Source organism: Drosophila kikkawai, chromosome 2R, assembly GCF_030179895.1.
Source record: "Drosophila kikkawai strain 14028-0561.14 chromosome 2R, DkikHiC1v2, whole genome shotgun sequence".
NCBI lineage: Eukaryota > Metazoa > Arthropoda > Insecta > Diptera > Drosophilidae > Drosophila > Drosophila kikkawai.
Window position 1 is genome coordinate 13,064,551 of NC_091729.1, and position 13,211 is coordinate 13,077,761.

Sequence of the window (13,211 nt, forward strand, 5' to 3'; positions counted from 1 at the left end):
TCCAGAGAACTTTGGGGGAGAGAGCGGCACAGCATGCGTGAGCGTAAGCTTGGAGATAAGCTTGATGAGAGCAGATCTACCTTCCTCTTTCCCACTCCCACGCGCGATCGTGCTGACCAGTTACTGCAATTTCTGCCTGCCACCTCTCTCTCTGTCAGGTGCACATTCTCTCCATTCTCAACTCGCTCTCCCAAAAAACATTATCCCCCATTGAGCTCCCCACCGAAAGCAAGTCGATTTGCGATGGCAATGCCGGGGGCTCCAAACAGTTCCGTCGCAGTTCTCCAACGGTACAGATCGTCTGAAAAATATAACTACTCAATTATTAAATAGTTGCTAACAAGGTGAGTGCGCTAAAAAATACAAAGAACAAGTGCCAAGGATTGGGAAAAATGGGTGAAGGTGAAGATAAAGTCGGGATTATTGCGCAATTAAAATGGGTCGCTGCTGCTGGTTTCGTTTTTTAATGCAGAACAAACAGTCTTTGTTGAGCCAGCTTTTAATATTTATTACCTGAGAATTCGTATTACCAAGAAAAAAAATAAGAAACCAAAACCAGTTAGCGTAAAAACGCAATTTCAGTTATTTGTGATTCTCTCACTTTTTTATTTTGGCAGCGTTCGTTGTACGATTGCCCTTGAATGGGTTAAAGTAACCAGTTATAAATCCATCTCAGTGTGGGTTAAAATGCACTTGAGACGAAATACACACACACAACAAGGAATCCAAACTCCAATAAGTTCCACATTTGCCACAATTTTGTCAGCAAACTTCAATTTTTACCTGAATTTTGTTTTGTTTACAAATTCCTCTATCTGTATGGAAATTTATGTATCGTTCTTATCTACAAACTGCATAACTTGAGCGTTTAAATTAGATGCCAAGTCATAGCTGGGAAGAGCAGAAAAATAATCTTTAGTTTTTATTGTTTGCAAATTCATGATGAGCTTGGAGCCATCAACAAAAAGTGTTTTTTAATCATGTTACACATGCTCTCAGGCAATGGAAATTAATACTAGTATAATTTAATGGCACCTGTGAGAAAATCTCTAGGTAATTTCTATAAGCCATTATTTTCAAATCAATCATATTCAATCAACGAGCAAAGAGACGAGACCCTTAATAACACATATTTGATGGACAAACGATGACGATTAGCTGCAATTTGTCAACCATTTCGTGACAGTTTGAACCAGAATAAATAAAATGGTATCAAGAGCTAAGGTTTTTACACGTCTAAAAAACGCAGAAAACAGTTTTTTTAACTAAATAATATAAATAAATAATTCTAGTTCCTATTTTTTTATTTTTTGTGTTCAAAAATTATTAATTATTATAATAAATAAATTTTCTAAAAATGGTATATAAATTAAAATTAAAATTTAATTAAATTGGTGATATTTGTATTTTTTTGTTTGAATAATTATTGAACTTTAACTTAAGAAACCTCAAAAAAGGTGAAAGTTCTCTGAATTAAAACGATTTATTCTCAGATTATAACTTATTTTCTGTAAAATATTTATGTGAGTGTATTTTATAATATTTTTCCTTGGCTTCTAAGTAATTTGATACTTTTCAAACAAGTCAAATTCAGTCACACCGCCAGCGTGAGAATCATAAATTTGGAAACCGAGTTCAAGTGCTGCCGCCTTAGTAGAGATAAGGATACTTGTTCTTAGAGGCAGGTACTGACCGCAATTTTTGAAGATTGCCTCGGGACATGACTCGGCAAGATTGGCCAGCATAAGACAGACACCGATAAGACTAATAAACAAATATAGATAAACTCTGACATCCATACAATAATACGCTTCTCCATTCATTGGAATCGAAGTGCGTACGAAAAAGAGATTGTTGAATTTTGATTGTAGATTGCCGGATTGACCTTTCCCCCCCAACCGCACTCGCACTTAACCCTGTGAAAAAAGGCTGTTTGCATTTAGCTGAGTCTGTGTCTGAGTATCGTTGATATATCCACACATATATGTATATATACACAGAGGTAATACCTCGTATATGACCCACAAATCGTTTCATAAATTGAGGTTAGGCGCTTCAATTCCGCACACAACTGTCCGATTTAATGGAATCAAGTGAATGTGCACCTGATGACGTCCAAAACCAGGGATGAGCGGGTTGGATTAATGTGAGGTCTTCCAGCGATACTTTTATATATCGTGTGCTTTTTATATATATTATTATTTAGTTATTGTTTAAGTGATATTTTTTTTAAAGATGTGTTTAGGATGTTTAAGGCTAGAGAGAGGTGAGATAGAGAATAGATCTTTCGAGATTTGAGTTGGTTGAGAATGCAGGTTTTCGGGGTAAAAGAAGGCTTATTCAAAGGAATATATATTTATTTTTTAGTTGTATTATTATTATTTATATTTATTATTCATTAGACTGATTGATTTTGTTTTTAAATATCACTGTAATAAACAAAGATCATCTCTAGTTTTGATCTAGTTCTAGTTGTGTTTGTGCAATCAAAAAGTTCTCATAATGAATGTAATAAAAATATTTATTTATAGCTTACACCTTTTAGTGTCATGTTTTTCATTTATATATTATATTATTTAACACGTGCCAATTATAATCTTGTGTTACTTTCAGTTTTCAAAATGCTGCGTTATCTAGTAGTTGCCTTGGCACTGTGTGCCACAATCTGCTCTGCAGCTCAGGCGGTATGTTTTTTAATAGAAAACCTGCTAAATAAATAATAGAAAACTAAATTAAATCATTTTCTGAACAGCGCAACAATGCCATCCAGGCCATAGCCTACCTAACCGGGCCAGTCCAGGCGGATAATAGCCAGGTCAAGGGCAATGTGACCTTCACCCAGAACGATTGCGGCCAGAATGTCCATGTGCGCATCCAACTAGAGGGCGTCAAAGAGGGCAAGCATGGCTTCCACATCCATGAGAAGGGAGATCTGAGCAATGGATGTGCCAGCATGGGTGGCCACTATAATCCCGATAAGGTTGGTTAGCTACTTACCTTAATAGATAGTGATCTATTGATTGCCTAATTAATCTTTGTGTAACCTTTTCAGGTTGATCATGGCGGTCCCCATCACGAAGTGCGTCACGTTGGTGATCTTGGCAATCTGGAGGTCAACTCCTCGGGCACTATTGACATTACCTATACGGATACAGTGATCTCTCTAACTGGCAAGCGAACCATCATTGGCCGTGGCTGTGTGCTCCACGAACTGGAGGATGATCTGGGTCAGGGTAACCACACGGATTCCAAGAAGACTGGCAACGCTGGCGGCCGCATTGGTGGGTTTTTAATTGGAAATCTTTTGGGTTTTCCTTAATTATTAATTAATTCTTTTTAATTTATATCCTTACAGCCTGCGGTGTTATTGGTGTCAAGTAAATATCGCTTCCACCGAGACAGACAAAAATCGAATGCTGCTCGAATATTTTATGTGTAGTTTATGTGTATTAAAAAAAAAGAACTAATGAATTGTTTTCCCCCAACACAATCACAATCACTCACAAAACTCACACACGCTTACACACTCTTATTTGGCTAACACACACACCTAAACACCCACACACATTTTCCTCAATTAACTGACTCACTTACCCGATTTTCCGTGGCCTTTTCCTTCTCTGCGTTTGTGTGTGTATTAAAACCGACAAAAATTAACCGAAATCTAAGCTAAACATTAGCATGTACTCGCTGTTTTTGTATTCCCTTTTTGTGGCCTAAACAAACTAGCTCATTTACCACCGGGGTTGGTTGACCGACAAAGTGACAAAGGGGTTTTTGTACCAACCCACCACCACCACCACTCCCCCACTAATATCATTAGCTTTAATGGCTAGCTTGGAGGAGGAGGTGGTGTCCCGAGTTCAATCATCTCAGTGTTTGGATTGTGTTCTTCCAGTTACCCGACAGAATCTGCACCCGCACCCGCAAGCCACCATCAAGCACCACTGTTTTATGTGCCCCATGAGGAGCCACAAGATCATGTTGTCTATCCACTCCAGCGCTATCCACCGTATCCACTTGCATACCCATATCCGCACCCATATCCATACCCCTATCCGTATTCGTATCCGCTGTATCTGTGAGAAATGAGAGAGAAGAGAGAGTTCAACACACCTGTTCGTCTGGTTCCACCTCTAATTGCAGCTCGGAGGATCTGGAGGAATGGCCTTGCCGCGATGGTGGCGCCGGCGCCCTGCGCAGCTCCCTCTCCATCCTGACCGTCATCGTGGCCATCTTCTTGGCCCGCAACCACAACTAACCATGTTGCATCTGGATTGGACTGAGCATGTGTGGCATGTGGCATAAGGATCTGCATCCGCACTTACACCTTACATTTAAAATAACACACACTACCCACACATACACTCAACGCACCTGTAATTAGTCACCCAAAAGCGAACACAATTAATTATAATACTCCAGCAACAACAAAAACAACGATTCTAACAACATTATCCACCTGAAAAATAACAAACTCTGAGGAAAATAACTTAGCTACACATTTATTATGTTTGAAAAACAATTGATAATAAAGTTTGTTACTTGTACTTTCTGTATTATTTATTGCTACGTGCAGAGATAGTAAGGAGATTGGTTAAGATTGTCCAGGTAAAAATGTTTGAGATAAGGTTTACTTGTGAGTTTATCAGCAGATTAGACAAGGCTTTGTGCTTGAAGTGGAGAGTTTGATGGAGCATTACTTCATTTATTGAGAATTTGCAAATATTTCTTAAGTGTTATTTAAACTAAGTGTATTTTAAATATATCAAATCAATTTCAGAAGATACTTGTTGAAAATTCGTAAGAAATTGGGCTTACTAAAGGCAGCAAGATCAACCTCACGGATTACCGCACCTTATTAATACCATAAATTCCAAATTCTTATATAAAAAAAAATATATATATATATATATTTAACTTGATTGACGTTTTAAAAATATTCAAACAAAACAAATAAGATGTCAAAAGCATTTATATAACCTTCCTAACTTTACCTTTGAATATCCAATGAATAACCTAAGGCTATATTAAACAAATATTTAATATAAATAATCCGAAATAAACCAAAACAAATATAAATAAATAGGTTATCAGTTTTGGTTAAACAAATTTAGTTATCAAGAAAACTATAATTAGATTATATAGAACTACTTCCGCGGAAATGCCTCAACAACAAAAGAAAAACCAATGACGCAAGGCCTCCACACTTAACCTTTTCCACTCTTTTATTTAAGTAATTAGGCCATATAACTTTTCCTGGGCTATGACCCACCATGAAGCCACAATTTGCTTTAAATTGCGGAAGCCTTAAGCCAAATGTTTGCCCTCCAATCATTCAAAGAAATGCATTTTCCAGCTAGTCCCCCTCACCTAATGGTCAAGCAACAGTCTTCAAGCTGGAGATTTCTGTGACCAGATAGGGTCCAAGCCCAGTAGGGGACAGGGGACTCTGGCAAGTCGACACGCGACATTAACATCGTCCACACAGTGTGGCATAGTTCCAGGCGTCTTTAATTATTTCGCACAAATAGTAACGCCGACAAATTTTGGATTCTCCAAGAGAAAGAGTGAGAGCGTTTACAACTTTCTTCGCACGAAAGCACGCAATTAATTTCACCTTGGGCCCGGTCGCGTTAACTTTTAAGGGATTTCCCCTAACCCATACCAGGGCGTGGGCGGCCCTTTTTCCGAGTTTTCTTTTTTATGGTAATAAGTGCAATGACCCACCAGGTAAAAGTCGTGGGTGGCAGCCCAAAGGTGTAAGTTAGTGAGGTAAGCCCCAGGGACGACCTCCTTTCCTTCTGGTCAAAAAGTTCTTTGGTATCGAGAGTGTGGAATCAACGAAATGGGTCTGCGCCCATTCCCTTTCCGGTTCCCGGACTGGCCTGAATTTGTAACGTTCCTCCTCCAAGACTTTCACTCACTTTTACTTTTATTTTCCATTTTTTTTTTTTATTGTTCTTGTTGTGCCTATAATCCCGGGGTGCGTTGCCAGCGCCAACCGGGAATGCGACAATGGCCACAACAGAAGCCCCAACAGGAAGGCCTTCTAAAGCCCGGCCGGACCGCAGCTACGGTCAGTTTGTGGTTAAACTTCAGTCCGTTCGGTCACTCGCGATCTGGAGAGCTCCTCTCCATCTACCTGAGAAAAAAGTTCTAATTTTAGAATAAACTCAAATTAAATTTAAAACTTTAATTGGGGTCAAGGAGAGTGAAAAATCAAAATGCGTAATTGCGGGCCGAGTTTAATAAAATATGTATTATTTGCCTTTAATGTTTTATTTGCGGTAAGTGATTGAATTTTAAGTGAAAAAATATAAATATTAATATAATGAAATAAAAATAATTCATATAATAATATTAAAGTGATTTCTTAATATAATAAAAAAGTCTTCCAAGTATAAACTTTACTGAAACATCAAAGAGTTAAACTCCTTATATAACCTATAGGATATTTTTAAAATTATAAAGTATTAACTATATTATTTGGTTTATATAAAAATATCATAATATTTTCACTGTAAAGATTATTTTATTTAGATCTGAACATTGATTTTATTTTGAAAAAGGAAGTTTCCAGTCTTTTGAATTGCAGAACGGCCAAGCAGGTGCAGAATTCCGTTTAACCCGATTAACTGAGCCTACCTTTAGCTGTTTTATGTAGGCTTTGTAGGGAAAATTCTTTCTTAATTTATAGCAAGACTTGAAGCCTTGGGAATACCTAAATTAACTACTATTAAAAGGCAATATTTAACGATGCTATTATAATATAAACATTTAAACCAAAACCTCAACTAAAATCTACATGATTATAAAACTTGTTTTTAATCATTTAAAACAATTTCTGAATTATTTATTTATTACCCCCTTAACAATGAATTAAATATAAAAATTCCCCCAACTAATCCAAACAGATCATCCCCTGAAATTATAATTTAATTCGCCATAATTACCGTGATTTAAAGCCCTGCAATTACGCTTATGCCGCGAGTCTTGTTTGAGTCTCATTTAGATGATTATCGCTGGAAAATGGCATTTTCATTCGCCAGTAACTGCCAGCGATTCGCTTATAACGACATGAAAGTGATGTATGCGTGCTCCAAAGGACATGGACATGGTCTTGGACACGGACACGGACAAAGACCGTGAGTGTCCTTCGCATTGACCAACAACCGAGCAAACACACGGACTGCCAACTGTCAATGACGATGTGGACTTGGACGTGAAAACATGGAAATACCATTGAATGAGTAGTCGTGGGTGATTTTTATCGCACAATTAGAATTGGGAATGTAAATATAAGCAACGCATTTCGAATTAGGACTTGATTGGAAGCCATTAGGCAAATTGCTTTACGGATATATAAAAAGGTCGATTCGATTAATCGGACGGATCAATTTTTCCTTGTAGATCTCCGGCCTGGGTATTCTTATAGCCGGCGCTGTTGTCCTGGCCGATGTCAATGAATTCAATCATTTTGTGGAAGGACGTGTCTTGGCTCCTCCTATAGTCCTTATAGTGACGGGTCTTATTATATTCCTGATCGCTTCCTTGGGTTGCTTTGGTGCCATCAAGGAGTCGCCAACGCTACTGCTGACGGTGAGTTATAAGGATATTAATTAAAATATATTTTAATTGAGTCAAAGGATCTTTGTAATAATTATTAAAATTTTTTAAGAACCTCTTTTGTAAATTAAAACAATTTAATTAATTTATTCCCTATCCTTATTCCCTATCCTTACCAGTTCGCCGTCCTCCTGGCCGTCATCTTTATTGTGGAACTAGCAGTGGGCATTGCAGCCAGCGTTTTCAAGAAGGACCTCGAGATGATGGTTAAGAACTCCCTCCAGGAGTCCATCAAGCGTTCCAACAGCGAGGACACAATGGCCTGGGACAACATCCAACAGAAGCTAATGTGCTGCGGCGTGGACTCTCCTGCGGATTGGAGGACACTGAGTGCGAATAAAACCCTGCCGGCCAGCTGTTGTCAGCCGCAGTATATCGACACCACTGTGGGCCACTGCACCGACTCACCGGCTCTGGGCAGGGACAAGTTCTTCCAGGATGGCTGTGTGGGCAAGCTGAAGGCTCGAATTGACAAGAATGCGGTTATTTTGATAGGCGTGGGCATAGGCATAGCCTTTATCCAGATATTGGGCATAGTGCTGGCCTGCTATCTGGCCAGTTCCATACGCCAGGAGAGGGCCAAGTAGAGGCGATAGAAGGGGATCCCCTCCACCTTTTAATTGATTTTTGAACTTAATGTAGTTGTCTTTGTTTAACGATTGCTCAATTTACAAAAACACTTGAGAAACTTTTTAAATTAAAGAAAAAGTATACGAAAAGAAAACGCAACAATCAATATCAAATTTAATTTCAAGGCATTACTTTTTCATTTTTTTACTTATCATGTCTTGATCTTCCCAAAGCTAATTTAGAAAATTGTTTCTGAATATAATTAATAACTTCTAAATATATTGAAATATTTATTATTCAATCTATTTTGTTAAACAAAAAAAATGAAAGTAGACCAAAAACCTAGAACATGATTTTCCTGAACCTTGATCATAAATAGTTTAAACCCTTCTAAAGTTAATTTTCAACTGAAAAAAATCATATAAAATATTTTTAGCTATTTTAATTTGAGTTTACAATTCTATTTCTAATTTTTTTATGATATTTTTTGTTTCAAAAACAATACAAAAAATAAAAACTGCTACAAATACTTTTACTTTAATAAATCAATATTAATTGCCTTTCGTTTTCTATCTTTTAACAAAAATATGTAATAAATTGTTGCTTTTTATTATAAAATAAATAATTACCCATTTTAAATAATAAATATTACTTGGTAACCTGTTTAAAACAAAAACTCCCTGGATTTTAGGTGTCTTCTAGTATTCTTTATTGTTAAGGGTCTACAGGAGGGGGTATTGCTTTTGCGTTTATTGGCCAGGCTCAGCGTCCACTTAAGCTTGAGGAGTGGAGTCCCGGACTGGTGGACTCCGGATTACGGGTACCATCTATAACTACCGAGTGGACGCCGGTCAGTGGTGTCTTTTATCAGCGGGGTGCGACTGCGGTTTAACGAGTGCTCGACTACTGCTACGTCCCCTAGAGGCAAATGCAATTTAATGGTCGGTTTTTTTTTGGGAGATCTGCTCCTGATCCTCTTGGATACTGCTCCCCCTCTACTTGCTCTGAAGCAGAGCCTCCGAGAATCGTTCTATGGCCGTGACTGGAGCCTTGCGGTTATCCTTCTCGCCGCTCTCCAGGATGGCTGCTGCGGCGGCTGCCTCGGCAGCCTCTGCCTCCTCCAAGACACGAGCCTCCTCCTGTTCTCGCTGCTTCTGGTAGTGCCGGAATTCTGTGGGCGTCAACATGCCCCTGAGCACGGTCTCATAGCTTACATTAACACCCTTGGCTCCCATCTTCTGATGCAGCTTCCAGCACTCGCGTTCCTTTAGGCTACGCACATAGTTTGGATAATTGTGATCCGGCTGGGGTGGCTGCTCCTCACAGTTGGCCGCATTATTGTTGTTCTCCTTCTTGGCCTCATCCGGTGGCGTTAAAGGGATCTCGTCCTGTGAGCCCTCCTTCTTCTGCTGATCCATCTTGCCCGGAGTAACACCAACGACGACGTCGGTTAGGAAAATGGAAACGGGCGGCGCTGTGGGTGGCCGGTTGGCTCGGATGCGGGCAGCCAAAGGAGCTATCGATCCGCGTCGGATCATGTGCGAGTACTCCTTGGAGGCCAGTTGAAAGGTGGGCGGATAGCTGTCTTGAAACGAGACTGCCAGAAAGCTTTAGTTGGGTTTTTGTAAAGCAACTTAAACTAGGAACTAGGATTCTGGATGCTGCTACCCCGAGTCGTCCTACTTGGGAGAACCTAATCCCTTAAGACTTACCCGATTTGCCCGTCTTCCTCAAGAGGGGAGCCCTTCGCTGCGCTCCGGTTCCTGGCTGCTGTTTCTCCCCTCCGCCAGCTGGCGTCGAGGTGACCACCGTGGAGCAGTTGTCTTCCCGCTCGGAATCACTGCCCTCGGAACTCAACAGGGAGACCAGAGTAATGACATCTGGAGCCACCACGCTGCGTGCACGATTCAGAGCCTTTTTTGAAGAGCTGCTGGAACCAGTTGCTCCTCCTCCCGAGGAGGATGAGTCGCCGCCGCCAAGCACATCTATGCCAACGCCACCAGTCACCACCGAAGTGGATGGAGTCCTGGTAAAGATCTTGCGTCGACGCAGCTTCTGCTGACTCCGCTTGCTGGCGGCTATGACGCCCTTGCTGCTCTCGTCCAGACCACGGACCGGAGCGGACATAGCACGCACCAGGGGCGGACGCCGCTGGACGGTCAAGGCAGGCGAGATGCTCAGAGGGATCTCTGCAGGGATCTCAGCCTGTTGTGAGTGATGCTCCGGCTCCTGGTCCTGATCTTGCTCGAAATCCGGCTCCTGCTCACGCTCGTTGGTGGCCCTTATCGTCTGGGACAGGACTATGTTTAGATTTATGCGATTCTTGTCCGCCTTGGCGCTGCTGCAAAGGGAAAGTAAGAACGGTAAGTGGGAAATGGATATGGATATGGAAATGGAAATCGAATTGAAAAGGGAAAGTTTCGAGTGACCTAGTAGCGTCGCCTCGCCTTCTAAATTTAAATCAAATTATTTGGCATTATTTGCGGGCTGGGCACAGGCAATTTATGCTGTTCCCGATTCCTCAAATCGAGAATCGCGAGAATAGCTATGCATGCAAGGCACCAGAAATAGAAATTAACTTTGGCGCGCAATGAAAAAGGAAACCATGTCAATTACGTTTACAATTGGCGCCCCGAAAAGCGGGAAAAACGCGGAAAACGCGGACAGAACGAAAGTGAGTCTATGATTGCCAAAGGGTTCATTGCACCTTGGTTAGTATTTGCCCAGAGCTATCCAGGTGCAGCACCCCCAAGTTTTTCGCTCAGCTATCTTGTCAGCGGGCAATGATCGACTTAAGTGTGCCGCCAGGTGGGTGGAGCAGCTCCTCCACAGCTACTCTGGCTCCTACTCCTGCTCCTCCCTCTCGTGAGCATGTCTAGCGTGTGTTATGCACTGGAAACATAAAACTTTGACGTTTGATTTCGGCGTGAAGCATGCAAATTGCACACCCAGCCAGGACTTGACGCGACAACGCCCCCTCTACGATATCGAAAGTGTCACTTTCGGCATATATTTATATAGATGATATCAGGGCAGACATTACAACTGGATTCAGCTGGATTTATTACGTATACGCACAGTGCGCCAGGCACCAAGGTCAAACAAAAGGAGCTCTGGGTTTCCATAGGTGCGACAATTTATTTGCTATATTTTAGCTATTTCAATTCCAGCAATTTGTGGTAACTTGGAGTCGCGGTCCTTGAGAGAAACTACTTCAATTTCCCTTTAGGGTTTCAAGGGAATTCTAATAGCTTATAAAGATTCGCTGATTAAACAGTATAAGAGGTTTGATTTATACTTTATAGTAAAAGCTTTAAATTGTTCTAAATAAATGTTAGACTTATTTTGTATATACTTGCTTTGCATTATAATTTTAGTCAGAAGCTTAAAAAGCAGTGAATTATTCATTTCCGACCTATAAATCATATATATTCTTGATCAGCAGCAAAAGCCCAGTCAATCTAACCGTTTTGTAAAGAGAAAAAAATTTTTTAATATTCCTTAGTTTTTTTAAAATTTGATAAGGGGTTACATCGTCAAAATTGACAAAAATTTACAAAATTTTTAATTCTTTAAAATTTTAACTTCAGTATGCAGAGTTTTTAGCCTAATAAAAACAAGCATAGAAATGCTTTCCAAATTAAAATGAATGCCTTTTTTACTTAGTTATGATGTTTTTAAATTTTGATTTGTCCAACAAAACTTAAAGAATAAAAAAAAATATTACTGGTAGTCTTAAAGGCATACGATTCCCAAAAATGATTCTTAAATATATATTATGATACCCTATTTAAAATATAATTTACTAATTTTAAAATATTTAAAAAAAAAATTTAAAAACCAATATACTCTCTTTTTTTAATTAGGTAACATACACAAAAAATGCTCAAATGTTTTTGTCTGAGAAAATTTCTTAAATCATAAAATTATTCCCTTTATTCCTTTATCAATTTTAATTTTAACTCAAGTATAATTGTATCTACTCACATCTTGCCCTCCGCCTGCTCAGCCGGCGTATTCCTCTCCGGCTCCTGATCCTTCAACAGCGATGAAGTGGATGACCAGGCCACCAGGCTCTTATCCCTGAGCCTCAATCCCTGAACCTGTGAGGCGGTGATGCGTGGAGCAATCCTTGGCGTGGACTCCTCAACGGCCAGAGAGGTCTGCCTGCTGCCGGGATACAGTTTCTGGCGGATATTCTCAATGGATCTGCCCACGGAGAGGCCTCGCGAGAGATAGCCTCGCTGCTGGGCCGAGAACCTGGCGGTGGGCTCAATGAAGGAGTGCTGCTTTCGCACCGGCAAAGGCAGTTGGTAGCGGCCGCCAGGAGTTGATAAGAAGGAGGAGGAGGAGCTACTGGACGATGGAGCGTTCGTCGTCTGGTGGCGACGACGGCTGGCCACAGACAGCGACATGGTGACAGCCAGCTTAGCCTTGATAACCTTGATTAGCAACGGTGACGATGAGTGGTTGCTGCTGCTGGAGTGGGAGTCCAGGTGAGTATCGATGGCTTCAAGAACTCCCCAGGCGGTGGTGGCTTACGTTTCAATTGCCAATCAATGTGGCACATCGAATGCAAATCAATTACGAAGTCATTAAGCCCGTGGCGGCAATAACTTTGTCAACAAAAAGAAAGCACACACAGAGCGGCAAACCGAAATGGAGACCACCGAAAGCCGAAAGCAAATCGCGTTGAAACCGGCTGAAGTCACGAAAGCGAAAGCTCGCATCCAGTTCCGAGATCGCGATGAGGTGCCTACCACGTCCGCGTCGTCCACTTGGCTCGAATGCCCTGCACCGACTGCGTTTTTTTGTGAATGAAGAGGAGCTTCGTTTATGTTGCCAACAAACAATCAACAAAATCGCAACGTTGGCAAGGAGTCGCAAGGAGTCTTTCGCCTGTTATGCTGGCTCTCTCGGTGGCTCTACGGCTATACCGCTCCGTTGTTTGTTCCATTTCCTGCTCACACCCACACGTCAGACAACCAGCCAACACCACCCACTCACCAGCC

At 40.8% G+C, this 13,211-nt stretch overlaps 3 protein-coding genes across 4 annotated transcripts; 2 read left to right on the forward strand and 1 right to left on the reverse strand.

Moving 5' to 3' along the window:
* The first annotated feature begins 217 nt into the window (after positions 1-217).
* Positions 218-4,550, forward strand: Sod3 (Superoxide dismutase 3). 2 transcript variants are annotated; one of them, XM_070284426.1, is made up of 6 exons: positions 218-344; positions 2,614-2,684; positions 2,753-2,980; positions 3,053-3,281; positions 3,356-3,377; positions 3,899-4,119. In XM_070284426.1, the coding sequence occupies exons 2-6, from the start codon at positions 2,622-2,624 to the stop codon at positions 4,083-4,085; spliced, it is 729 nt and encodes a 242-aa protein (XP_070140527.1). In that variant the 5' UTR covers positions 218-344; positions 2,614-2,621; the 3' UTR covers positions 4,086-4,119. The 2 variants fall into 2 exon arrangements, with proteins under 2 accessions (XP_070140527.1, XP_017027282.1); XM_017171793.2 differs by lacking the exon at positions 3,899-4,119 and adding an exon at positions 4,147-4,550 and having other exon boundaries at positions 220-344.
* A 1,552-nt stretch (positions 4,551-6,102) lies between these two features.
* Positions 6,103-8,696, forward strand: Tsp47F (Tetraspanin 47F). The gene is made up of 3 exons (XM_017171578.2): positions 6,103-6,290; positions 7,414-7,602; positions 7,749-8,696. The coding sequence occupies exons 1-3, from the start codon at positions 6,228-6,230 to the stop codon at positions 8,214-8,216; spliced, it is 720 nt and encodes a 239-aa protein (XP_017027067.1). The 5' UTR covers positions 6,103-6,227; the 3' UTR covers positions 8,217-8,696.
* Positions 8,697-8,898: 202 nt separating this feature from the next.
* LOC108078027 (uncharacterized) lies at positions 8,899-12,614 on the reverse strand. Its single transcript, XM_017171588.3, has 3 exons — positions 12,187-12,614; positions 9,912-10,540; positions 8,899-9,796 (listed from the first exon to the last, which is right to left on the reverse strand). The coding sequence occupies exons 1-3, from the start codon at positions 12,612-12,614 to the stop codon at positions 9,195-9,197; spliced, it is 1,659 nt and encodes a 552-aa protein (XP_017027077.2). The 3' UTR covers positions 8,899-9,194.
* Positions 12,615-13,211: the final 597 nt, after the last annotated feature.

Excerpts from the sequence above, each read along its gene's own strand:
- LOC108078027 (XM_017171588.3), bottom strand. The coding sequence starts at position 12,614 with ATGTCGCTGTCTGTGGCCAGCCGTCGTCGCCACCAGACGACGAACGCT. Across the intron at positions 10,541-12,186 it reads GAGCAGGCGGAGGGCAAGAT|CAGCGCCAAGGCGGACAAGA; the intron begins GTGAGTAGATAC and ends TTCCCTTTGCAG. Across the intron at positions 9,797-9,911 it reads GAGGAAGACGGGCAAATCGG|TCTCGTTTCAAGACAGCTAT; the intron begins GTAAGTCTTAAG and ends GCTTTCTGGCAG.
- Sod3 (XM_070284426.1), top strand. The coding sequence starts at position 2,622 with ATGCTGCGTTATCTAGTAGTTGCCTTGGCACTGTGTGCCACAATCTGC. Across the intron at positions 3,282-3,355 it reads CAACGCTGGCGGCCGCATTG|CCTGCGGTGTTATTGGTGTC; the intron begins GTGGGTTTTTAA and ends ATATCCTTACAG. Across the intron at positions 3,378-3,898 it reads TGCGGTGTTATTGGTGTCAA|TTACCCGACAGAATCTGCAC; the intron begins GTAAATATCGCT and ends GTGTTCTTCCAG.
- Tsp47F (XM_017171578.2), top strand. The coding sequence starts at position 6,228 with ATGCGTAATTGCGGGCCGAGTTTAATAAAATATGTATTATTTGCCTTT. Across the intron at positions 6,291-7,413 it reads CCTTTAATGTTTTATTTGCG|ATCTCCGGCCTGGGTATTCT; the intron begins GTAAGTGATTGA and ends TTTTCCTTGTAG. Across the intron at positions 7,603-7,748 it reads CGCCAACGCTACTGCTGACG|TTCGCCGTCCTCCTGGCCGT; the intron begins GTGAGTTATAAG and ends TATCCTTACCAG.